Here is a 24,694-nt window from a genome sequence, read left to right as displayed (position 1 = left end):
TGTTGCTAGACGGTTACAGTCGTATTCAAGGTGTTGCTAGGCCATTGCTATGGTACCCAAGGTTGTTGGTAAGGTGTTGCTAGGCAGTTACTATGGTATATGAGGTGGTTGCTAAGGTGTTGCTAGGCCATTCCTATAATATCCCAGGTAGCTGCTAGGTATTTATGTGACTCTATATGTAATGAGATTGTGAGATGTCCTTTTTGTCCATGTTTGTGTCAGTTAGATAAAAATTTTCTCAATTTTTCCATCATTTCCTATAAGTGTACACAAAAAAATCTCATCAAAACCAAACGTGTGATCAGTCCCAGAAAGCACAAGCACACTATGCTCTATGGTCCTGCCAAGTTTGGTTCTAGTTCAAAAACTGTGACCCATGAAAACAGTACAGAAAAAGTGTAGAATAATAACGGGAGGAACAACGAGTTGACTTTGTATGTTGATCTATATTTAATTGTAAATGTAGCTAAAATGACATTTTCAAGTATAAAATAACTATTTATGACATTAATTTGAAGTGAGTTATGTCAAATATGATAGTAAAATGACAGTAATAAGAGGGTTCTGAGGCTTGAGCAGCATCAATAACAGGCTGCAGCTGAGCTCGTTTCAGGTTTCCTCACAGCTGTGCTCCTGCTGAAATGAGCAAACATCAGAAAGAAGACCAGCAGAATTCTATTCTCCACTTATTGTTCAATATCACGAAACCGTTCTCACTTCTGTCCGGACTCCAATTGTCTGTTCTGTCAATACTCACCGTGTATATAACAGATAGTCTGTCAGGAATCGTGCTTTTTCACAATCATCACAGCCGCCGTCCAGAAGGCGTCCCATCTGTGGCGCTCGCCTCATTACTGTAATATTCGTCCCCGGGTTTTTCTCTGTGCCATTTGCAGGCAGAGCGAAACTCCTCTGAAAATGAAAAGAGAAACGTGTTTTCCCCGCTCCAGTGGTTTTTATGCGACTGAGCTCCGGCCCTCTTAATTATGCTCTTTCTGACATTGTTCATTTTCACACACTGTGATGAGCAGAGCAGAGAAAGTTCCTCCCGCTCACTTCAGAGAGATAATTAGATATGATTCAGTCACAACACAATAGTGTGATTATATGTTTTTGAGTGTTAATCATCTCTCTAATAATGGATTTGTGGACACTACTAAACTGCATTTTGACTGATTCTCGTTATTTGGACTTATCATTTATATCTCTCCTCTAATCTCCCCTCTATCTCTCCGATGACTCCTCTATCTCTCCGATATCTCTCCTATCTCTCTCCTTTTTCTGTCCTCTAATTTCTCCTCTTATCTCTCCTCTATTTTTTCTGTATTCTCTACTCTATACATCCTCTAATCTGTCCTCTATCTCTCCTCTGTCTCTACTCTCGCCTCTATACATCTTCTATACATCCTCTCTCTCTTCTATCTTTCCTCTAATCCCTCCTCTAATCTCTTGTCTCTCCTTTATCTTTCCTCTGATCTCTCCTCTGTCTCTCCTCTATCTTTCCTCTATACATCTTCAATACATCCTCTCCTCTACTCTCTCCTCTGTTTCTCCTCTAATCTCTCCTCTGTCTCTCCCCTGCCCTACTAATCATTCCTCTATCTCTCCTGTCTCTCCTCTATCTGTCATCTAATCTCTCCTCGATCTCTCCTGTCTCTCCTCTATCTCTCCATCTTTCCTCTAATCTCTCCTCTCTCTCCTATTTCTCATCTATCTCTCCTCTGTCTCTTCTCTATCTCTCCTCTAAACATCTTCTATATATCCTCTGTCCTCTACTCTCTATTCTATCTCTCCTTTATCTCTCTTCTGATCTCTCCTCTGTCTCTTTTCTGTCTCTTTTCTATCTCTCCTCTATTTCTCCTCTAATCCCTACTCTATCTCTCCTCTAACCCCTCCTCTTTATCTCTCCTGTCTCTCCTCTATCTCTTCTCTATCTCTCTTCTGTTTCTGCTCGATCTCTCCTCTATCCCTCCTCTGTCTCTCCTTTATCTCTCCTTTCCTCTCCTGTCCTTTCCTCTCTTCTCTTCTCTTCTCTTCTCTTCTCTTCTCTTCTCTTCTCTTCTCTTCTCTTCTCTCCTGCAGTCTCTGTGGAGGCTTTATTTGACTCCACTTTTTCTCCATCCTTTGTGAAAGAGGGAGATACTCTGGTTCTGTGCTGCAGTTTCTCCTCCCCTCTGCTTCCCTTCCAGCAGGACGTGTCCTGGTTCAGAGACGGTGAGAAATGGAGACAGAGCACCTTAAATGGCCCATTTCATAGCATGTTTTACTGCTTGCAATAAAACTTTGATATAATATAAAAGCATTGCTATAGTTTAAAAACATACCATTCACTTTTCGGTCCGTACATGAAAGCTAAACAGCAAAAACAGCCTGTTCTGAATTCATCGTGGTTGTGATGTCACAGGAGTGCCACTCAGTTCTTCTGGCCGGGTGGATGTGAGGACAGCGCTGACCTCCACCACTCTAACCCTGAAAGGAGTGCACAAGGAGCACGAGGGTCTTTACTCCATCCGCCTCCTCACCCGGGATGGCATCAAGGAGCACAGCGCCTTCGTCTACATCAAGGGTTAGTGGTGGTTCCTCTGTGCACTGTTGTTGGACAGACGGTGAACAATGGTCATGTCCACTTTTCTCCTTGGAAATAAGTTGACTGAGGTCAGTTACATTACCTGGCCACTTTAGTAGAAACCCCTCTCTTGAAGCTCCACCTTGCTGGTGTACAGTTAGAGACTGTTGAAGCACAGTCTGTGTTAGCCATTGTCTGGTCCTACATTAACGGTCAGTTTCTGACCACAAAGCTGCTCTTGGCTAGAAATTTTTGAGAGATGCACTCTCTCTAATAAAGTGGCCAGTGAGTGGAAGTACAAGGTAGGTGTTTCTAATAAAGTGACCAGTTAGTGGAAGTACAAGGTAGGTGTTTCTAATAAGGTGGCCAGTTAGTGGAAGCACAAGGTAGGTGTTTCTAATAAAGTGGCCAGTAAATGGAAGCACAAGGAAGGTGTTTCTAATAAAGTGGTCAGTAAATGGAAGCACAAGGTAGATGTTTCTAATAAAGTGGCCAGTTAGTGGAAGCACAAGGTAGGTGTTTTCAATAAAGTGGCCAGTTAGTGGAAGTACAAGACGTTTCTAATAAAGTGGCCAGTTAGAGGAAACAATCCTAAGTGGGTTTCAGTATATATGTATTAGAGATTATTAACGCATGCTTTTCTTCAGAAAGTGTTATAGGATTATAATATGCAACGAAAAACACAGTAAAAAGGATGCACAGTAACTCTGCAGCACAAATGATAACCACAAATGTTCATGAATGCCCGCCATGCGCCGCAGAGTTACTGAATCAGTCTGTTTGATGTTTCCTGATACAGATGGTTGGCTTCTACAAAGGTATTATGAGAAAAGTAAACAGTATTTCATTTTCAGTGAGATTTATTTGCATCTCACTCTGTGAATTCTGTTTTGACAGCGCTGCTAATTGCGTCGAGAGCATGGAACTTAATTTGGATAAAAATGCTCCAAATCAATTGCAGAAAACCAACAGGGCAGAAAACAGCTCACTGAGAGATGCAAATGATCCTCCATAAGTGGCCGTTTGGGAGTTTGTAATCTATTGCTTTTGCAGTGAGCGTGATTGCAGGTTTCTCAGAGCTAAACCTTATGGCTCAAGCAGTTTACTGCTAAATGCTAATTGAGTTGTTCCACCGACAGGGTGCTGTTTTTTCCCATTGTAAATTTTCAAAGAGTAAATCTAATGAATATTAATATATCCAGTGGAGAACACTCATGAAAATGCTTCTATTCTGCATTATTTCTGCTCCAAACCCCACTTATGGCAAATTTGGGATGCTAACACTTTCTATGAATGTCGCATTTGTAAGCATATATAAACACATTTATAACATGTTATAATGTATTCATAAGGCATTATAAATGTGGTTATAAATATTTATAAAAAGGAATTACACTGAATTACACTTTATAGCCATGTTTATTATACATTATGAATTGTTAATATAATGCATTATAAATAGTGTTAATAACATGTTATACTGTCAGTGCCAAAGAAGTCAGTCCCAGCTTGGAGAACGTAAAGTAAAGACAAATACCAAGCTAACGGTGGTGAACATTACCTTTCCCACATTGGGTAAAACACTGATGGCAGCTCTAGTTTAAACTCTGACATTTGAAGCCTGTAATGTGCTTTATTGTGAATGTTTTAGTGTTTCAGTAAATCCTTCAGTAAATACTTCAACTTGAAGCCTCACTCTGAACACTGGAGGAGGCTTTAGTACAGTACGCTTCACTTTACTTAGAGCGGACAAATACCACTTATGAGCTCTTATAATTTGTTATGATCAGTACTTACAATGCATTATGTTAACAATTCATAATGCATAATAAACATGGCTCTAATGTATAATACATTTTTATAAATATTTATAGCTATGTTTATAATGTCTTATGAATGCATTATAACATGTTATGAATGTGTTTATAGATGCTTACAAAGGTGACATTCATAGAAAGTGTTACCGTTGGGACATTTTGTAAAATGCAATAAAAACAAGAATGTGTGATTTGTTAATTCTCTTGATCCTTTATTTACCTGCAAACCTATAAGAAATAGCTTAATGCTTTGGCTGACCAAGCTGATTGTATTGTATTGATTTTGAATTTGTTGGGACGGGGTAGAATAAGAGTAAAGAAGTTTATTGAATATTAAATAGTACAGGGAGATTCAAAACAATTCATCCGATTTCAAAGTGCCATATTTTTACAACGGTGAGGCGTCTAGGAACCAATCACAATCCAATTAAAAGAGGAGGTCATAGAGTTTCTGACTGTCAGTAGAGTGAGACCCCTGAGCAGAAAGCGTTTTTGGTTCTCCACTTCAATAAGAGTGAATCCGTCATAACTGTGCAGCGTGATTTTCATGGGCAGTGAAGCTCCAACAGCTCAGAGCGTTCGTCGTTGGTTCCACAACACTGGATGATCTCCGAAATCCGTGACAGCAGCGGCACCCGACATGCTCAATCAAGTTGTCCGTACAGCTGGAGGAGGTTCATACTGAGCACTTGTAAAATTACATAATAAACTTTATGCTCATTTAAACCATTTACAGTTTACTGCATTGTTCTGTAATAATTTACAAGTGAAATAAATAATTTTGAAATCGGAGGAATCTTTTTGAATCATCCTGTATATACAGTTTATAGAATAAGTAACACCATTTTCAAACATTCCACAATAAGCTGGTGAATTGGTAACAGAAAGAATGTAGGTCTTTTACCATCTACCGTACATAATATTGTGAAAAGATTCCGGATAGTCTTTGTAGTGCTTGGCAGGAAACCCCTGTTGAATGTGTGTGACCTTCAAGCCCTCAGACAGCACTGCATGAGAAACCGTCATGGTACTGTGCCAAATATAGCCACCTGGACTCGAGAGCATTTAGGAAAACTGTTGTCACTTAACATAGTCCGCCACTACATCAAGAAATGCAAGCTGAAACTCTGTTACGCAAGGAGAATGCCATACATCAATTCAATGCAAAAACACCGCCGAGTTCTCTGGGCCCGAGTTCATCTCAGATGGTCGGAAAGAGAGTGGAAATGTGTGCTGTGGTCAGATGCGTCCACATTTCAGCTTGTTTTGAAAAACGGACAATGAGTTGTCCATGCCAAAGACAAAAGAGACCTTCCAGACCTTTATCAGCGAAAGGTGCAAAAGCCAGTATCTGTCATGGTGTGGGGGTGCATGAGTGCCCATGGCATAGGTGACCTAAATTTGTGTGAAGGTACCATTGATGTGGAGATGTATATTGTGATTTTAGAGAGACATATGCTGCCAAAAAGATGACATATTTTCCCAGGAAGTCCATGGTTATTTCAGCTGGACGTTGCCAGGCATTATTCTGCACGTGCTACAACAGCGTGACTTCGTAGACACAGAGTGTGTATGCTTGACCGGCCTGCCTGCAGTCCAGATCCTATTGAAAATGTATGGCTCACCTTGAAGAGGAGAATCGGACAACAACGTCCACAGACTGTTCAGCAGCTGAAGTCTTGAATCAAGCAGAAATGGGCAGAAATTCCATTTGCGAAAGTGAAGTATCCTCAGATTCCAAACGACTAAAAGGTCTAATTAAAGGGAGAGATGATACAGTGGTAAACATGCCTCTGTCCGAACGATTTTTGAGTGTGTTGCAGCCATAAAGTTCTAAATTTGTTTACATTTAGAAAAAAAAATTTCGTTTTTCAGTGAAAATATTGGAAATCTTTTCTTTGTACTTTTATCAGTTAAATAAAGGTTCAAGAGAATCAGCAAATCACAGATTCTTGTTTTTTTTTTTACATTTTACCAAATATCCCAACTTGTCCAGAAATGGGGTTTGCTTATATTTTTTCAAATATGTCATCATTTTACTTAAAATAGGCTAACAGTGCAATTCTGTGATAAAATCACAAGTGAAAACACTTCATATTGTTATATTATTCATTATTATTAAATAATAGTCTTTGCACTGTAGTTTGAAGTATTATAAACTAGACAATAAAACAAAAAAAAATTAGAAGCTGGTTGATCATTTTCTGAAGTAATCAAACACATTCAGTGGTGTTGAGGTCTGGACTCTGGGGTGGTCAGTCCATCGTTCAGCTTCTTTGTTTGATGTGTCCGTCTCCTTTTCTCAGTGAGGTTCTTCTTGACAGCTACACATCCTTTCAGACCCACAGCGCTGAGTCGTCTTCTCACAGTGGAAGGATGGACAGAAACACCTGTGGATGTTTTCAGATCTGAAGCAGCTTGATTTTCTCCTCTCTCTCAGAGATGAAAGCTTTAAGTGCTGTTTAAATGATGGGGGCAGTTTTGGTGTCTACCAGGTCTTCCAGGTGGTTGTTAGGAGCCCCATTTTCTCTGTAGTAAACTCCTAAGTTTCATTTAAGTTTAAGACTTTAATTTATTCCTGCATGCGTTCCTTAAATAATGCTGGTCCATTAGTGGGGTGTCTGGAAGGCTGGCCTGCTCGAAACTCCTAAACAGGCCAAATGATGTAGCACCAGCAAGGTGACCTGTGGCTTGTCCGAGAGCCAGTTCTCATCACGGTCACCTCCGCAGAATCAATAACCTGCTCTGCTGGCGCGGTGAGCTCCTAATGGTGATGATAGCGCAGGCGGCATCGACGTTTCTGTCTTATTAGCCGCGCTGGGCTGCTCTGGCCTGGAGTAATTAGAGATCCCGTCTCCACCGCCTGCATCTGCCTAATCTCAGGGGCAGAATTTACATTGCAAATCTGCGAGGGATCGAGGAGACGCTGGAGAGTGAGCACAGCTTCAGTTCTTCGCTTTCTTACTCTGCTGGAGGGGCTTCATAACAGATCAGTGGGAGTCAGTGTTTTAAATCATGCAGTTCTAAAAAGTCATGGAGCTCCAACAATTGATCACTCTCTTGCTCTCTTGTTCTTATTCTTTCTCTTTCTGTGTCCTTTCTCACACTCTGCCTTTCCTTGTTTTGTTTATCTATCTAACTCCCTGGCCACTTTATTAGAAACTCCTCCCTGGTGGTCTCTTGTTACTGGATTCGCCATAACATCTCTTTGCATAAAGAATCCTCGACAGCCTTGAGGCCAAAGCTTTGGCATTAGCTAGAAAACAGAGGCTAACAAAGCCTAGCTAGTTACAGTAGGCTTAAAGGGGCACTCCAACCAAAATTAAAAATGGAACCATCAATACATCTGTTGTAAACATGCCTACTCACCTCTTACAGTGGTGCCACTATTGTCTAAAGTGAGATTTTTCCTGTCTACTCCAAAGGTATTGGATGGAGCTCCATCAGTCCAGAGAACACAGTTCCAGTGCCTAACAACATCCCATAGCTGGGGGCTTTATACCCCTCTAGCCCACTCTTGTCACTAGGCATGGTGGCGTCTCATTCTATTTGGTCATTGTTTTTTATGGAGATTATACAGACTGTGAGTGCGCAGTTGAGCACCCATGTCAGCAGAGAGGATATTCAGTATATTTCCGTTTCTCTTTCAGATGGTCCTGCTGCAGTGGTCGGAGCTCCTGGATCCCCCCTGGAGGTCGAGTGCTCCGATGTTAACAGGGATTACGTGTTCCTCTCCTGGAAGCCGCCCAGCGCGGACGGGGCAGCCCAAGTGCAAGGCTACTTTATTGAGAGGTCAGTGTGTGGGCGACACTTGAAAGTACAAAAAGCACTAAGAGCTCTCGACCGAGGAGCTGGATGCATTACAGAAGAGCTGCTGAGCGACGCTGAGTCACGGCGGGTTTCTGTTCTGTCTCTGGACCTTCAGCTCTCAGAATAAACACACAGAGGTGGCTGTAACAACTCCCGTACACCACTGGGGGAGCTCTCGCTGCCTTACACACCTTAATACAGAACTGCAGCACAGTGCGCACATCTGTATCGCAGAGAGAGAGAGAGAGAGAGAGAGAGAGAGAGAGAGAGATAGAGAGAGAAGGTAAGAGTGGTAAAGGAGGGATGGGGAGAGAGAGGGAGTAGAAAAGAGAAATGAGAAAGAGAGAGAAGGATGCTGAAAGAGGATGGACAGAGAGAAGCAAGAGAGAGAGGGATGGAGAAGAGAAATGAGAGAGGGATGGAGAAGAGAAATGAGAGAGGGATGGAGAAGAGAAAGGAGAGCGAGGGATGGAGACAGAGAAGGAGAAAGAAGGATGGAGAAAGAGAAGGAGCGAGAGGAATGGGAAGGAGAAAGATGAAAGAAGGATGAGAAAGGGAAGGAGAGAGAGGGGTTGGAAAGAAAAGGAGAGAGAGAAGGATGGGGAAAAAGAGGCAGAGAAAGAGAAAGGAGAGGAAGAGACAAGTATAGGGAAAGAGAAGGGAGAGAGAGGAATGGAGAAAGAGGAAGAAGAGAAAGATAGGGAAAGAGAAGGGAGAGAGAGTAATGGAGGAGAGAAGGGAGAGAGAAAGAGAGAGTGAGAGAAGGGAGAGAGAGAGGCAAGGAATAGAGAAAAAGGAAGAGAAGGATGGAAAAGCAAGAGAAAGGGATCCAGAAAGAGAAGAGAGAGAGAGAGAGAGGAAAAGACAGATGAGAAAGGTGAATGGAAAGAGAATGGGTTGGAAAATGAAGGGAGAGAGAGAGAGGGACAGAGAAAGAAGAGAGAAAGAAAGATGGAAAAAGTGAAGAGAGAGAGAGATAGAGAGAGGGGGTGTCTGTTCGGGATGGATGTCGCTGGGAGACGGGGAGCTTGTTTCCTAGCAACACCTCACAGCTCTGTGAGAAGTTTGGGGGTTTTGTTTTCTCCTACTTTGTTTTCCAGGTGACGGCGAGTCTCTCGTTTCTCCGCTCACAGCCACGTTTTCCACAATCATCTTCATTTCTGCTGTTGTTATTGTCGTTTCTCCTGCGCTGAGCTGGGCGTGTCGTCATTTTCAGGAACATGTAAATGTAGAAACTGTTGTTTTTCAGGTTCTCTCAGGTTTTCATTTCTTTAGCGAGTAAAACACTCAGTTCAAACAGTGAAACACAGAGAGAGATGATACCTTAAAGACACCTTACAGATACACTTTTACTACTTTTTCCTCACCTAAAAAATAAATTAGAGCGTTTGCTGCAGTACGTAAACATGGTTTTACTCCCCCATTAGTTTAGCACATTTATGGAAACCAAGCTGGAAAAACAGCCTGTTTTCAATTCATTGTTTTTGTAATGTCAAAACGACCAACACATTTATGTCTATTGGCTTACACAGCCAGTTTAGCCCCGCCCACTCACACTGAAGTTATGAGGAGTGTTTCAGCCTGGACTGCTTTTTTGAATGAAGTAATACCGGCCAGCCAATCAGAACATGGCTCATTTACATGTGTCAGTCTTAAAGGCACAGTAACAAAAACAGCCTGAGCAATTATAAAGGATTAAGAGAGGCTGTAAAAATGAACCCACAGAAACATTATAAGATGACATCAGGAGTAAAAAGTAAAATGTAAGAAAATCGTAGAATCTTTCTCTCTCTCTCTCTCTCTCTCTCTCTCTCTCTCTCTCTCTCTCTCTCTTTCTATCTATCTATCTATCTATCTATCTTTCTCTTTCTCTCTCTCTCTCTCTCTCTCTCTCTCTTTCTATCTATCTATCTATCTATCTATCTATCTATCTATCTTTCTCTTTCTCTCTCTCTCTCTTTCTATATATCTCTTTCTCTCTCTCTCTGTCTATCTATCTCTTTTCTCTCTCTCTCTATCTGTGTCTATCTCTTTCTCTCTCTTTCTCTATCTATCTATCTATCTATCTATCTATCTATCTATCTATCTATCTATCTATCTTTCTCCCTCTCTCTCTCTGCTCTCTCTCTATCTATCTATTTATCTCTATCTATCTATCTATCTATCTATCTATCTATCTATCTATCTATCTATCTATCTATCTTTCTCTTTCTCTCTTTCTCTCTTTCTCTCTTTCTCTCTATCTCTCCCTCTCTCTCTCTCTATCTATCTATCTATCTATCTATCTATCTATCTATCTATCTATCTATCTGTCTATCTCTCTCTCTCTATTCTCTCTGTCCTCTCTTTCTTTCTCTCTCTCTCTCTCTCTCTCTCTCTCTCTCTCTCTCTCTCTCTCTCTGTTGGTTGTGTTGGTTAACGGCAGGTCAGTTAGCAGGCCTGGTGAGACCTAGGTCCATGCGTCTAGTGCTGGACCAGTGTAGGGCCGACTTGTCTGCTGCTGTTTTGGAGTATTTGAGTGTGTCTGCTGCTGAAGACCGCCAGAGTGGAAGTGGAAGACTTTCCAGAGCTGGAGGTCAATGTGGAAAGGGAAGACTGACAAGAGGGTCAGGGAAAGCTCCTTCGACTGGGGGCCCCGACTCTAGGGAGTTTCAGCGGTCTTGGTCCCTGAAAGGTAGCTGGTGGGCCCCTGTACAAAAGGCCCATTGAGAAAAGAATGGGGGACCTCAAGTGGAGGGCTGTACATTAACCACAAACAGACCAAAGTACTCTGCTTCTAAGAGGATAAATCTGGTGTACCAGGAAGAACACAGTTAAGGGAAGTGGGGGTGCTGACCCTGCTCTGATGGTAAGGGGTCTGGTTTTGAAACGGCTTAATTTGGAATATGCTTATCATAGCCCTATTGATGATGTGGATTGTTTTTTTGCTGTATGGGGGGTTGGGGGCTATATCTGTGAACCTGATGAGCAGGGGGTGGGTTTCGGTAACTCTGTGATGCAGTGAAGGTTCTGTTATTGTGCTGATTGTTTATGTTGGCTGATTACTTTTGTTTGATGAGTTTGATGGTACATTACAGGTGTTTCAAAGTCAAGTCTCTCTCTCTCTCTCTCTCTCTCTCTCTCCCCCTCTCTGTAGGAGTGAGCTTGGTTCTCTGCAGTGGATCCGCTGTAATGAGGTTCCTCAGAAGGTGTGTTATTATCCTGTGATGGGTCTTAAGGAAAACACCATGTACCAGTTCAGAGTGTGCGCCGTTAACCAGGCCGGCGTGGGACGCCCGTCCAAACCCACACACCCCATCCTCACCTCCGATCCCCTGGAGCCCAGCAGGACTATGGGTAATGGAGTATCATAATACTAATCAGTATTAGAGACAATTAAAAAAATGTGAAATACAGATTTCAATAATATAAAGACGTTTTAATATAAAGCAGTATAAAACGATAATTTAATAAAGCTGTAAAAATGTAGGAATATTAGATTGTCCAGAATGATGAACAGAGCTGTAAAAGAAAACTTAGAACATCCAGAAGGAAGTTTTAAGAAAATTAATATTTAAAATTTTGAAGTTCTAATAAAATTAATATCCAGATTGAAATTGCATTTTATTTAAATTGGTTTAAACATATTCATTTAAATTATATTTAAATTAATACACAGAATGAAGTTATAATAAACTTAATATATATATATATAAATATGTATATATATATATATATATAAAGTAAAATAAATGTAATACCCAGAAATAGATTTTAAAATCAACATCCAGAATGAAACTTAATATCCATAAATTAAATTATAGTAAATTTAACACGCAGAATTAAATTATAATTCAATTAATATGCAGAATAAATTTCAAATGAAAAATAAAATTCCTTTAAAAATAATATTCAGAATAAAATTGCATTAAAATTAATATACACAATACATTTGTAATAAAATTAGAATGAAGTAAACTTAATTTCAAGAATGAAATGATTTATTATTTCAGAAGTCATGGTCAAACCTTGAGGCAGATAATGTTATAAAAATTTTATTACAATAAAAAATATTTTTATAATAATTTCAAACATTTCTGTCAACAGCTATTTACCATACATATTATATTAAAAAATCTAATACTGTTTTTTCCAAATTTTTTGAAATATTGAATAAAATATCTAAAATATCTTTTAAGTTATTACTGAAAAAAATAATTAAAAATGCAGTAATTATAATGAAAAGTGATTCCACATTTTTGGGAGTGTGTCCAGTCAGTCTGTGGTTTCTTTAGGCTTAAAATAATTTTTTTTTATATATAAAATAAAAATATAAGTTTAAATAAACTCATTTTAATAATTAGTGAGTACATAAACAATAATACAGTTAATGTATCAGATATTGGAGGAAGACATGCATCGTCATGGTGATGAGTTTATGATCTCATATCATCAGATCACACACCGTCCGCCAGCATCAGGCCTCAGGCTCCACACGCCGTCCTTCATATCTCCTTTATTCAAGCACCTCTGTCAGACGCCTCCTTATCGCTGATACAGCTCTCGTGATCAGGTCCGGCGGCTGGACGTCATGTTTCAGACTCGATGGTATCTGTGCTCAAACGAGAGGAATTAAGATTTATCCTGGAACTGTCAGCTCGTCTCTCCCGCTGGGCTCTCTTATTAAATACCTTTATTTCTGTCACACTGTTCACTGCTGCTGCTGATGGCTGCCTTCGTTTCCCTCTGAGTCCATTTCTTTTGTTCTCTCTGTCTTTCAGTGGTCAAGGTGGACGCGGGGAGAGAGATTGTGATCACCAAGGACCAGCTGGAGAGTAAGACACGAACCATAAATCTCATCAGAACAAACCCTGCAGCTGATGACAAGGAAGGCTGTGAAACGTCTTCTGATTTTACTTGATGATTTCTCCCACTGTAAAGGGGAATTCCACCAATTTTTCAAAATTTCTGCATAAATAACTGGTTAAGATGTAAACAGAGTCATTCAGAGTGGTTTGGTGTGAAACGCTCTGTTCTAGAGAAACTTACCGAGTCAGAACTGTTCACAGTGGTGGTGATAGGAACCAGACATCCACCTCTAAAAGCTCCCTCACACAAAGTTACTACATGAAATGGTTATGAATTCACTGAGACATTGTTTCACGATAGTTTTGAGCTAGATTTTCTGCCAAAAATGTATTTTTTAAAGCACATTCATGATGGAGGGATATATGCAGGGTGTTCTAAGGCAAAATAGTCCCCAAAGAAAACGTATTATTGTTATAACTTTGATATTTCGTTAAAGTTATGTTGCGAACTTATGGAGGCAACAATGGTTTGATGTTAAAATTACATTTTAAGATAAGAAACAACTAGAAATAGCTTGTTTAATTTAATATAATACTAAATAAATTGCCCATTTTTAACAAAACACTTCATGAAACAAACTTTATAAAATGTTCTTTATGGCTTCTATAAGGACAATAAAAACAATACATTCTGTCGTTTTGTTACAGTAGTATTTTTTAACATCATTAAATGCTTCTTTCAATCATGCTTTTTTTACAAATTGTTTACAAAAGAATGTCAAATGACTGAACTGAATCAAATCATTGTGAATCCTTTCCTAAAGAACTAGAAGCAAATCACTGAACCACTTCCTAAGGAACCATAAACTAATAACCAAATCATTTCCTAAAGAATCGTAATCAAATCATTGCTTTGTTTCCCAAAGAACTATAAATGAATCATTGAAGCATCTAATGAAGCCTCATAAACAAATAATTGAATAATTTCCTAAAGAATCATAAAGGAATCACTGAATCATTTACTAAAAAATTATAAACAAATCATTGAATCATTTCCTAAAGAATCACAAACAGATCATTGAATAATTTCCTAAAGAATTATAACCAAAACATAGCTTCGTTTCCTCAAGAACTATGAATGAAGCATTGAAGCATTTCATGAAGTCTCTTAAACAAATCATGGAATCATCTCCTAAAGAATCATAAACAAATCATTGTATTATTCCTAAAGAATCAAAACTGAATCATTGCTTTGTTTCCTAAAGAACCTTAAATTGAATCATTGAATCATTTCCAGAAAAATCATAACCAAATCATTGCTATGTTACCTAAAGAACCATAAATGAATCATTGAAGCATTTCCTAAAGGATCATAATTAAATTATTGGATAATTTTCCAGAGAATCATAGTTAAATCATTGAATCTCAATTCAGTCTATACCGAGTCAATACTGATACTCTCACTGTCTCATCCTCTTCTTCTTTCTCTCTCTTCCTCCTGCAGGTCAGATCCGTGTGCCGTTCCCTCCGACCGATGTGCATGTGTGTGAGCTGAGTGACTCCTACGCTGTGATCAGCTGGACTGAACCGGACCCACGCGGCAAAGAACCGCTCACTTACTTCGTAGAACGGGTGATGCTTCTATTTTACATTCGTTTAGTTTTAACTGAGTTAGTTTTTCATCCTAAATAGTATTATTAGCATAAATATTTGAGTGAAAAGTGGAAGCCTCGGTGTTCCTGAGTGGCTCTATCGTCAGGAGATTATGAGTTCGATATGCAGTGATGCCACAGCCATCTGTGGCTCGGAGTCCAAGAGAGCTTGGGTGGTTAGGACGGTCCTCCATTTCGCCCCATCACTCAGGGACTAGCAGTTAGTGTTCTCCTCCAAGCGTGTTGAGCTCCAATGACTTTGCTTTGGAGGCAGTTTGAAAAGACGTGGTTGAGCTTCACGTGTCTCAGAGGAAGCTGATGCCTTCACCCTCCATCACGGTGTGAAACAGCGAGACCTAGCTAACAGGTGGGACTGTACACGACTAAAATTGAGAATTAAAAAAGGAAAAGTAGAATCTTTGAGAATTTAACATAGATTTCAGAATTTCTTAGTATTTAGTGAATCCGACCTCAGCTAAATTAGCTATTGCGCTAAATAGCATATTTGTTATCAGTGGTGAACTTTGACTATTAGAGCTAGGCCTTCAGTTTGGGCCACATGTCTATGATAATGCTAATTTCTAGTGGTATGTTAGCGCTAAGATAATGCCAATTCACTGGAACATTTTGTGGCTGTTCTAGTAAATAGTGAATTTTTGGGCTGTTCCTTGCTGTGTAACCACTGTTCAGGCCGCCTTTTATGTTTTTTCCCAATTAAACCTGGATATTTGATATTTGTAACAGACTTTAATATATATTTGAGCTTATATCTATCAGATTTACAGTGACTCCTCCAGTAAAGCTGCCGCTGTTTTCCATTCCTAACAACCAACCGAAACTTACTTCGACTCTGACTCGCATTCATGGTCTGTGACTTATCTAGAACTTCCAGAAGGACCAGAGTGATGTGTTTTCTCACCCACTGTAAATCAAAATTTGCCTGACTGCAAGTTTCTAATTATGTTGGTATTTCATTTAATGTTTAAGGCCTTCAGTTCAGCTCCTGAAGTCCTGACCAATGGGAGAGCTCGTTTGGCTGTATCTGCTTAGATACCCCAGAGAAAACAATCTGAGTGGATCATTTTCTATTGGCTATTTCAAGAACTTAGCTCTTTTGTTTCCAACCAAAACTTAACAATGAAATAAGAGTATTACTACAATATTTGTCAAGTTATAATACAAGCATTATGAATTTATTAAACAAAAATAACGTACAATTACAGACATTTATTTTTTATTTTGCTTCTCTGAGGGCCAAGAGGGCCCTGAGTGTTCCCCACTGCCAAGTGTTTCAAGCTGTTTTGCTTCATTCCTTTAAACGCTGTCTTTCTCAAGCTGAAATCTTGTTGCATCTTTAGTCTCGAGTCTGAGTCTAGTCCCGAATACACATAGTAGTAGCGTAATAGTCAAACTAAGGTCCAATCCCATTTTACCCCTCACTACTACTGCTTAGCCCTTAGCCCTACGTTGTGCACGTTCACGTCTAAGGGTAGGGTGTCCTGATTGTTGTTGAGATAGAGGGGTGGGGCGAAGTGTTTGGGCTACATGACCCTCCAAATGGAGGTTTTTAGAGACTCACTCCAGAAAAAAAAAAGAAAAACCGGCAAGATGGCTCAGCGAGCGACACATATGTGAGAATTTTCTCAGTTAATAATTACAATAAACATTGTTTTATCTTAGTTTAATGTCGTTTCAATGTATTATGATCCTTTTCTTCATAACAAGAATAAAAATCACTAATAGTCTGATGATGTCTCGGTAGCTAACTAAATTTCCCCTTCCACCTTGAATGGTTTAATGGTTCCACCATTTAAGGTGGAACGGGAAAATTCAACCAAGAAGCTGGTGAATATCTGACTTCAGCTTCATATCACTGAAGAATTAGTGGTGGGTCTTTGAAGGCATATGATGCCCTAAATGTAACTAAAGCCCAGCAGTGAGGAGCTGAACTTTACCCTCCTCTGCTGTCACTGCAGACTGGCAGGGTCGCCTACAGAGCAGCGCTGGTAGCTGTTAATGAAGTCATGTTCTTCTTTATTTGAGCTTTATCCCATTTCAGAGGGAGGATTTCAATCACTACCCCTTGTAACTCAGTTCCGAGGGGAAGATGACACTCGAAAACAAGGGGTAGGTGTACAAATAAGACATTGGATTGAGCCTAACTCTGCCCTTTGACCCCTAGGCTTGTTAAAGCTACAGCAGGGGAGACGGGTGGTGGGTGGTTTTGTGGAAGGAGAGAACAGGAGGAATCATTAGAAACCGAAAAACCTAACGCGCCCTAAAGCTGTTCATTTGAACTCCGGCTGTGCAGTTTACTCCCCCATTAGCTTCAAAGAGACAAGCAGCTTCTCTAAGCCGCACCAGTTTGTTTTACGCTCAGCGAGAGTTTCAGCGCGCGCAGTGGGTGGCGTTTCAACTTGGGCCGCCCGCACAGCGAAGAAAAAGCTGAAATAATATCTTCCCTGTTTTTATTTCCAAAGTTTGGAAGCTGTTTTGAAAGTTCAAGTCGTCTAATAGGGCCTCGCTCAGTCTTACACTGCCAGAGGTGCCGGTTTCATATCTGCGGCACAGGAACGGCTGAATTTCTCCCCAATATCATCCGGGAGGAAGACGCCAGCAGCCTGCCGAGATCATAATGAGCGAGGCAAAGCTGTGAAGTGCCACAGGACACGCGCTTTTTATTGGACTTTTTTATAAGTAGCTCTGTAATAAAACTGTCCGATCCATCAAGAGGCGCTGAAATTGTGGAGCTCATCTACCTTCATTCAGGACAATATGAAAAAGATTAACTTCATAGAAACGTCCTTTTTTTATTTAAATGTAATTTTTATTAAAAACGAGAAGACAAACGTGGACGGAGGAGCAAGAGCATCCATCAGACTGAAATCTATAAGAAAAGAATAAAAGAAATTTAATAGTACAGTACAGGTCAAAAGTCTGGAATCACATTTTCATGAAGGATTACATAATAAGTGTGTAGATTGTTTCATATATTGATCTTCTGCCAAATTCTGCCAAATATATATATATATATATATATATATATATATATATATATATATATACACACACACACACACACACACACATCATCTAAACCGCTTATCCTTCTGGGTCACGATGGGGTGCTGGAGCCTATCCCAGCTGTCATTGGGCAGAAGGCAGGATACACCCTGGACAGGTCGCCAGTCCATCACAGTGTATATACAGTGGGGCAAAAAAGTATTTAGTCAACCACTGATTGTGCAAGTTCTCCTACTTAGAAAGATGAGAGAGGTCTGTAATTTTCATCATAGGTACACTTCAGCTATGAGAGACAAAATGAGAAAAAAAAATCCAGGAAATCACTTTGTAGGATTTTTAAAGAATTTATTTGTAAATTATGGTGGAAGATAAGTATTTGGTCACCCACAAACAAGCAAGATTTCTGGCTCTCACAGACCTGTAACTTCTTCTTTAAGAAGCTCTTCTGTCCTCCACGCGTTACCTGCATTAATGGCACCTGTTTGACCTCGTTATCTGTATAAAAGACACCTGTCCACAGCCTCAAACAGTCAGACTCCAAACTCAACCATGGCCAAGACCAAAGAGCTGTCGAAGGACACCAGGAAGAAAATTGTAGACCTGCACCAGGCTGGGAAGAGTGAATCTACAATAGGCAAGCAGGTTGGTGTGAATAAATCAACTGTGGGAGCAATTGTAAGAAAATGGACGACATACAAGACCATTGATAATCTCCCTCGATCTGGGGCCCCACGCAAGATCTCATCCCGTGGGGTCAAAATGATCATGAGAATGGTGAGCAAAAATCCCAGAACTGCACGGAGGGAACTGAGGAGTGACCTGCAGAGAGCTGGGACCAAAGTAACAAAGGCTACCATCAGTAACACACTACGCCAAGAGGGACTCAAATCCTGCAGTGCCAGGCGTGTCCCCCTGCTTAAGCCAGTACATGTCCAGGCCTGTCTGAAGTTTGCCAGAGAGCATATGGATGATCCAGAAGAGGACTGGGAGAATATCATGTGGTCAGATGAAACCAAAATAGAACTTTTTGGTAAAAACTCAACTCGTCGTGTTTGGAGGAAGAAGAATGCTGAGTTGCATCCCACGAACACCATACCTACTGTGAAGCATGGGGGTGGAAACATCATGCTATGGGGCTGTTTTCTGCAAAGGGGACAGGACGACTGATCCGTGTTAAGGGAAGAATGAACGGGGCCATGTATCGTGAGATTTGAAGCCAAAACCTCTTTCCATCAGTGAGAGCATTGAAGATGGATGGTGGCTGAGTCTTCCAGCATGACAATGATCCCAAACACACCGGGCAACGAAGGAGTGGCTCCGTAAAAAGCATTTCAAGGTCCTGGAGTGGCCTAGCCAGTCTCCAGACCTCAACTCCCATAGAAAATTTGTGGAGGGAGTTGAAAGTCCGTGTTGCCCAGTGACAGCCCCAAAACATCACTGCTCTAGAGGAGATCTGCATGGAGGAATGGGCCAAAATACCAGCTACAGTGTGTGCAAACCTGGTGAAGACTTACAGGAAATGTTTGATCTCTGTCATTGCCAACAAAGGTTATGTTACAAAGTATTGAGTTGAACTTTTGTTATTGACCAAATACTTATCTTCCACCATAATTTACAAATAAATTCTTTAAAAATCCTACAAAGTGATTTCCTGGATTTTTTTTTCTCATTTTGTCTCTCATAGTTGAAGTGTACCTATGATGAAAATTACAGACCTCTCTCATCTTTCTAAGTAGGAGAACTTGCACAATCAGTGGCTGACTAAATACTTTTTTGCCCCACTGTATATATAATGATACAAAATGGTAACTTTACAGGAGAAGGAAAAAAACACACTTTACTTTTAATGTAAGTCAATGGAACCAGAGTTTTTTTCCAAGTAATTTTGGGTCATTTGTTTTGGTCCATTCATCATGAAATTTACACACAATGTAAAGGTGAACAGGTATTTTCAAATGATTTCAAAAACTGAAAAACGACTATATATATGTAGATAGATAGACAGATAGACATATACAGAACACTGTGTATATACAGTAATATGAACCTTCAAAGTTCAGTCTTAGACATTGGTTGCACTTCCTGTTTCTCACGATCCAAGTAATTCTAAACACATTCAATGATGTTGAGGTCTGGACTCTGGGGAGGTCAGTCCGTTGTTTGCCAAGTTTGCTGTTTTGGTGTCTCCCAGGTCTTCCAGGTGGTTGTTAGGAGCCTCATTTTCTCTGTAGCTGTTAATCATGGTTGAACTCCAGTTTTGACAAATCTAGTTTGTTCACTGATTTTTCCTTCCTTTTGTGAGTGGACAATTTCCTTTTATTTGCTGAGTTTAACATATTGGGAAAAAATTATGAAATATGCAATAACCATTGGAAATGCACAATGTTATATTCAGCAAATAAACAATAATTGTGTATTAAAATGTGCAGAAGTGTGTCTCTGTAGAGAATCTGTTCACTTATTTACATGTAGAAAATCAACAGAATGTATCATCTGACCAGGGGAGCCAAACCATTTGCATACAACTATAGACAGATAGACAGATAGATACATAGACAGGCAGACAGACAGACAGAAAGAAAGTTAGATAGATGTCCTCTAGTTTAGCTGCATATTTTCCTGAAGGTTCATTAGTGAATACTGAGTGGTGACTATTTCATTAAACACTAAATGCTGTTTGATGTGATGTGATGAATTTTTAGTCCATTGCCGGTAAGGAGAGTTGGCACCTGGCCAGCATGGACATGACGGTCAGATCTACGAGGTTTGCTGCGTTTGACCTGCAGAAGGGAAAGGCCTACTGCTTCCGCATTCGGTCCATCAACAAGTACGGCATCAGTGACCCCTCGGAGCCCAGCCAGCCCATCACACTGGGAGAACCGCTCGGTGGGTGGACCCACATATTAGAGACCCCAAGAGTATAGGTGCAGTGTAAAGGACTGGATAGTGGAGTGAAAGTGACACTGTATGACCTACTGTTAGCTACAAAAATGGACAAACAAATGGACGGTTTTCAGGTTTTATGATGGCTGATGCTGTTTTCAGATATGTACTTTAGTTCATGTTTATGCAATATAAAAATCCCAAAAATAGCCATCCGTGGCCGGGAGTCCAAGAGAACACAGTTGGTCTCGCTGTGTCTGGATGGGTAGGATGGCCCCCCGTCTCCCCCCATCACTCAGTGTGATGCTAACCAGCACAGGTGTCTGTTAGCTGACATAACAAAACTGACGGTTGGCCATGCTGGTCTGTGCTGGCTTTTCTGACAGGGATATTTCTGAACAAAATCTGTCATAACTGTTATGACAGCATATGAAATCTGCCATGATGTGTTTATATCATTATGTCAGGTTAAAGTTACCATAACCACATAAGCAAGTCTGAGATTACTGAACCCAACACAGTTCAGGATAAGCGTGTGATAATTTACACTGCAAAAAATGGGATCTTGTCAAGTAAAATGATCTCAGATCTAGTCGATATATATCACATTTCCCATTTTGAGATGGTTGTGCATTTATTATAAGATTATTTAGCTTATTTCCAGATTTTTTTTTACTTGTTTTGGGTCATTTTATTAAGTAAAATTATCTGACTTGCAGATAATTTAGCTGGTTTCAAGCACATTTCTTACAACAAGCAAAATTATCTGTCAGTATAATGAGATAATTTTACTTGATAAAATTACTTAAAACAAGTAAAAAATGTCTAGAAATAAGTTGAATAATCTGAAATTAAGCTTACAACAATCTCATTGTTGTAAATATTAGATTTCTTTACTATATTTAAGATAATTTTGCTTGACAAGATACCATTTTTTTCCTGTTTAGGCTTGCAGTTAGCACAGTGCTAATTAGTTTGCATTCCTTGTTAGCTACATTATCCTTGTTGTTCCAGTGCAAAGCTGAAGACCAATCATGTCTTGGCTGATTGAGTACATTTGGGTCGGGGTGGGAAATTCTGTACATTCAGGTGTTTTTTGTGCTTTACTTAAATGTATATTCTCATTTGTAGGGGTGCCCGCTGCCCCCCACAGTGTTCAAGCCATCCCTGATACGGAGAGGTCAGTTCTGCTGCTGTGGAAAGAGCCTAAGGACACGGAGGGCATTCTGGGATACTATCTGTACTGCAGCGAGGTGGGGACGTCAGACTGGAGAACCATCAACAACAAACCAGTCTCTGGAGCCAGGTCTGATTCTCCCTGATGAAAGCATTAACATAACAAAATGAGTTGATTAGTGTGGAGCCACAGCCTCAGTTCATTTCCATACTGAATAAAACTTTTTTAATATGCCATCGTCCACTTCTACCCACCTTAGAGCACTTTTTAAATGAAACAGTAGAAGCCATATCGCCCCCTACACTTCCTGTAGTGTATTACAGTCTGTCAGATTGACTGTGTGGATCATATGAACATTATAGAGCACTTTTTAAATGAAACAGTAGAAGCCATATCGCCCCCTATACTTCCTGTAGTGTATTACAGTCTGTCAGAGTGACTGTGTGGATCATATGAACATTACGACTTGTTTTCTTTCTCAGGTTCACAGTGCACGGCCTGAAGACGAATAAGGAGTACGTCTTCCGGGTGAAGTCTGTGGGACGAGCAGGAAACAGTCGTTATTCCGAGGAATCTCGGCCAATTCGAGTCAAAGCTGCTAAAGGTAAGAAATTAGTACTGAACCTGTGGCCTTAAAGGACTTTTTTAAAAGGGCCACATATATTGAAAACTAAATTTTCCTCTTTTTTAACAAGATTTTTAACTATTATATAAACAATGTTAAAGTTTCAAGGCATACTGTTCTGGGGTCAGATGAAGGGCTCTCCTATCAGAGATCATTTGCAAATATGTGTCTTAAAGGGTCCATATCATACATTTTTCTTGTATTCTCTCCCTTGAGGTCCACTAATAACACTGGTGTGGTTTGATTTAACAAAAATGGTCATAAATCATTTTTACATGACCGTTTTCCACCCTCGGCCTCAAGACTGATAGCTGTGGTCTGCGCCTCATTTAAAAAGCAGTCAGAGCTAAAACACTCAGTAGAACTCAGTACGAATGGGCGGAGCTAAACTGCTGTAGGCTGAATAGGCAGTTAGATGTAAATGACTGTGTGAACTGGGGAGTGGATGTTTAGATTTTACGATGTTTACGTATTACTTCGGCCTCCATGATATGAGTACAGTAGCAGCCTGTTGAGTTCAAAGGGAAAAGCGAGGTTGTAAGCCAGATAAATGTTATTAAATGTGGGATATGGGCCCTTTAAGAGTGCTGGAGTTAAACTGTTGATGGTAATGAAAGCTGTTGTACATTTTTATATCTATCAAACATAACCGTGCTGAAAATATCATTACAATCATTAGGTTGGGAGGTTTCCCCATTGCAGGGGTCACAACCCAAATGTTAAGAAGAGCCTTTTTGTCCTTTCAACAAAAATCAAACCACCTTGGGAGCCACAACTCTTGGCTGTAAATATGTCTCAGTATGTGCTGATGTACTAGTATAGGCTAAAAAATATAATGTAAACAAAAACACAGACTTACTTTGCTCTGCTTTAAGCTTTAGCTCAGCTATAGCTGCTTTTCTCGCATCTCTGGCAGGAAACTTTTCCACAATTGTTGAACAGTTTCTTGTAAAACGTCTCTCAACATTCAATTTTTTTACAAGGTTAGCTTCTCATTCAACAGCTTCTTGTTAGAATTTTCCTGTTCTACCTTAAATGGCACCTGAGTCGCCAGAATGTAACTGCTGCACCATTTAAGGTGGAACGGGACAATTCAAATGAGAAGCTGGCGAATGAGAATCTGGCTTCAGCCACGTGACTTTTTAGTGTTTGATAGTTTCTTGTTGCAGATTAAACGTATCAGGATAATCAGGCGTGATTATAGACACAAATAAGTTCATTCGTCTCCAAATTATCGACGTTCGTCTTAAAACTTTCTCTTTGCCTTTTCGTTAGCCACTAGCTAGGCCAGATTGTTGTCTGCGCTACTATGGTGACCAGCAGACTGTGCTAATCTTCAGGGTTAAAGGGTGAATTAGCAGTTCTACATTAACTCCAGAGTTTAAGACCTTTTATTGTTAAACGGTGTTGAACGATCAGCAGAGCTTTATTTTACTGTAAAGGAGGATTATTTTATTTTTACCTACAAATCTAATTCTGCTGTGGAGCCACAACAGGACAGTAAAAGAGCCGCATGCGGCTCTGAAGCCACATGGTGCCGACCCCTGCCGTACTTAAACACACCCACTAAACCTGGCAATTAACAAATGAGTGTAATCATGTTTGTTTGAGTGGGTAAATCACCAAACTAGCTGGACCCGGCCTTCCAGGCCCAGAGCTGTGCACCCCTGGATTAAAAGGTGATAAAATTGGCTTCATGGTTAAAATTAGATACCACTAGTGTCTTGTAGCACAGATCCCGCTAGGAAGCCGGCAAATGCATCTGGAGTCCTTTACACTGTGAGATCAGCCCATCAGGAATACCATAAGTGACTTTTGGACGTCACCAGGAAGCAGCAGACACTCATAATGGTTTCTATGATTTATTTCAGCAGGGTAGTTCCTGCATTCAGACGCATAACAGAAATGCCTGTATGCAGCCTGTTATTCCGCTCCTGCAATCCTGGCATAACAGGGCCAGAAAAAAAAGGCTTGCTGCCGGTGAAGTCTTGGAATGGAATCGGCCACGTCTGGCACAGCTGTGACCTGTAATAGGCTGCCGGATAATGTGCTCGCGCCAGACCGCTACGCGCTAATGGCTACTCATTTCTACTGTCACTCACGCTGATGCAATTTACAAATACACCCATGCTCGATCAGACAACGATAGGGCTGACATTCTGTCCTTTCAGCCAGCAAATCTCTCTATGAATCGACAGATAAATGCACAGATAGACACTCCGCTCGCCGGCTAGCGCTGTTTTGTACAACATTATCCAGGCCTCTGCGCTGCTTCAGCCGATTTAATTTCCGGCCCCCAGAGACGGTACAGTGAAGAGCAGACTGATATAACAAGAAACAAGAAACAACCCGG

General features: G+C 40.4%; 1 protein-coding gene across 1 annotated transcript in view; it reads left to right on the top strand.

Annotated features, from left to right (window-relative positions):
- Nucleotides 1-24,694, top strand: part of myom3 (myomesin 3) — a 100,215-nt gene that overhangs the window by 37,805 nt on the left and 37,716 nt on the right. The window contains exons 9-17 of the mRNA XM_036558362.1: nt 2,083-2,214; nt 2,405-2,566; nt 8,034-8,175; nt 11,330-11,529; nt 12,954-13,007; nt 14,485-14,612; nt 20,359-20,542; nt 21,671-21,845; nt 22,199-22,320. Of these exons, the coding sequence (XP_036414255.1) occupies nt 2,083-2,214; nt 2,405-2,566; nt 8,034-8,175; nt 11,330-11,529; nt 12,954-13,007; nt 14,485-14,612; nt 20,359-20,542; nt 21,671-21,845; nt 22,199-22,320 (1,299 nt within the window). The remainder of the gene's footprint in view (nt 1-2,082; nt 2,215-2,404; nt 2,567-8,033; nt 8,176-11,329; nt 11,530-12,953; nt 13,008-14,484; nt 14,613-20,358; nt 20,543-21,670; nt 21,846-22,198; nt 22,321-24,694) is intronic.

Source organism: Colossoma macropomum, unplaced genomic scaffold (genome assembly GCF_904425465.1).
Source record: "Colossoma macropomum unplaced genomic scaffold, Colossoma_macropomum, whole genome shotgun sequence".
Taxonomy (NCBI): Eukaryota; Metazoa; Chordata; class Actinopteri; order Characiformes; family Serrasalmidae; genus Colossoma; species Colossoma macropomum.
This window is presented reverse-complemented; position numbering and strand designations above follow the sequence as displayed.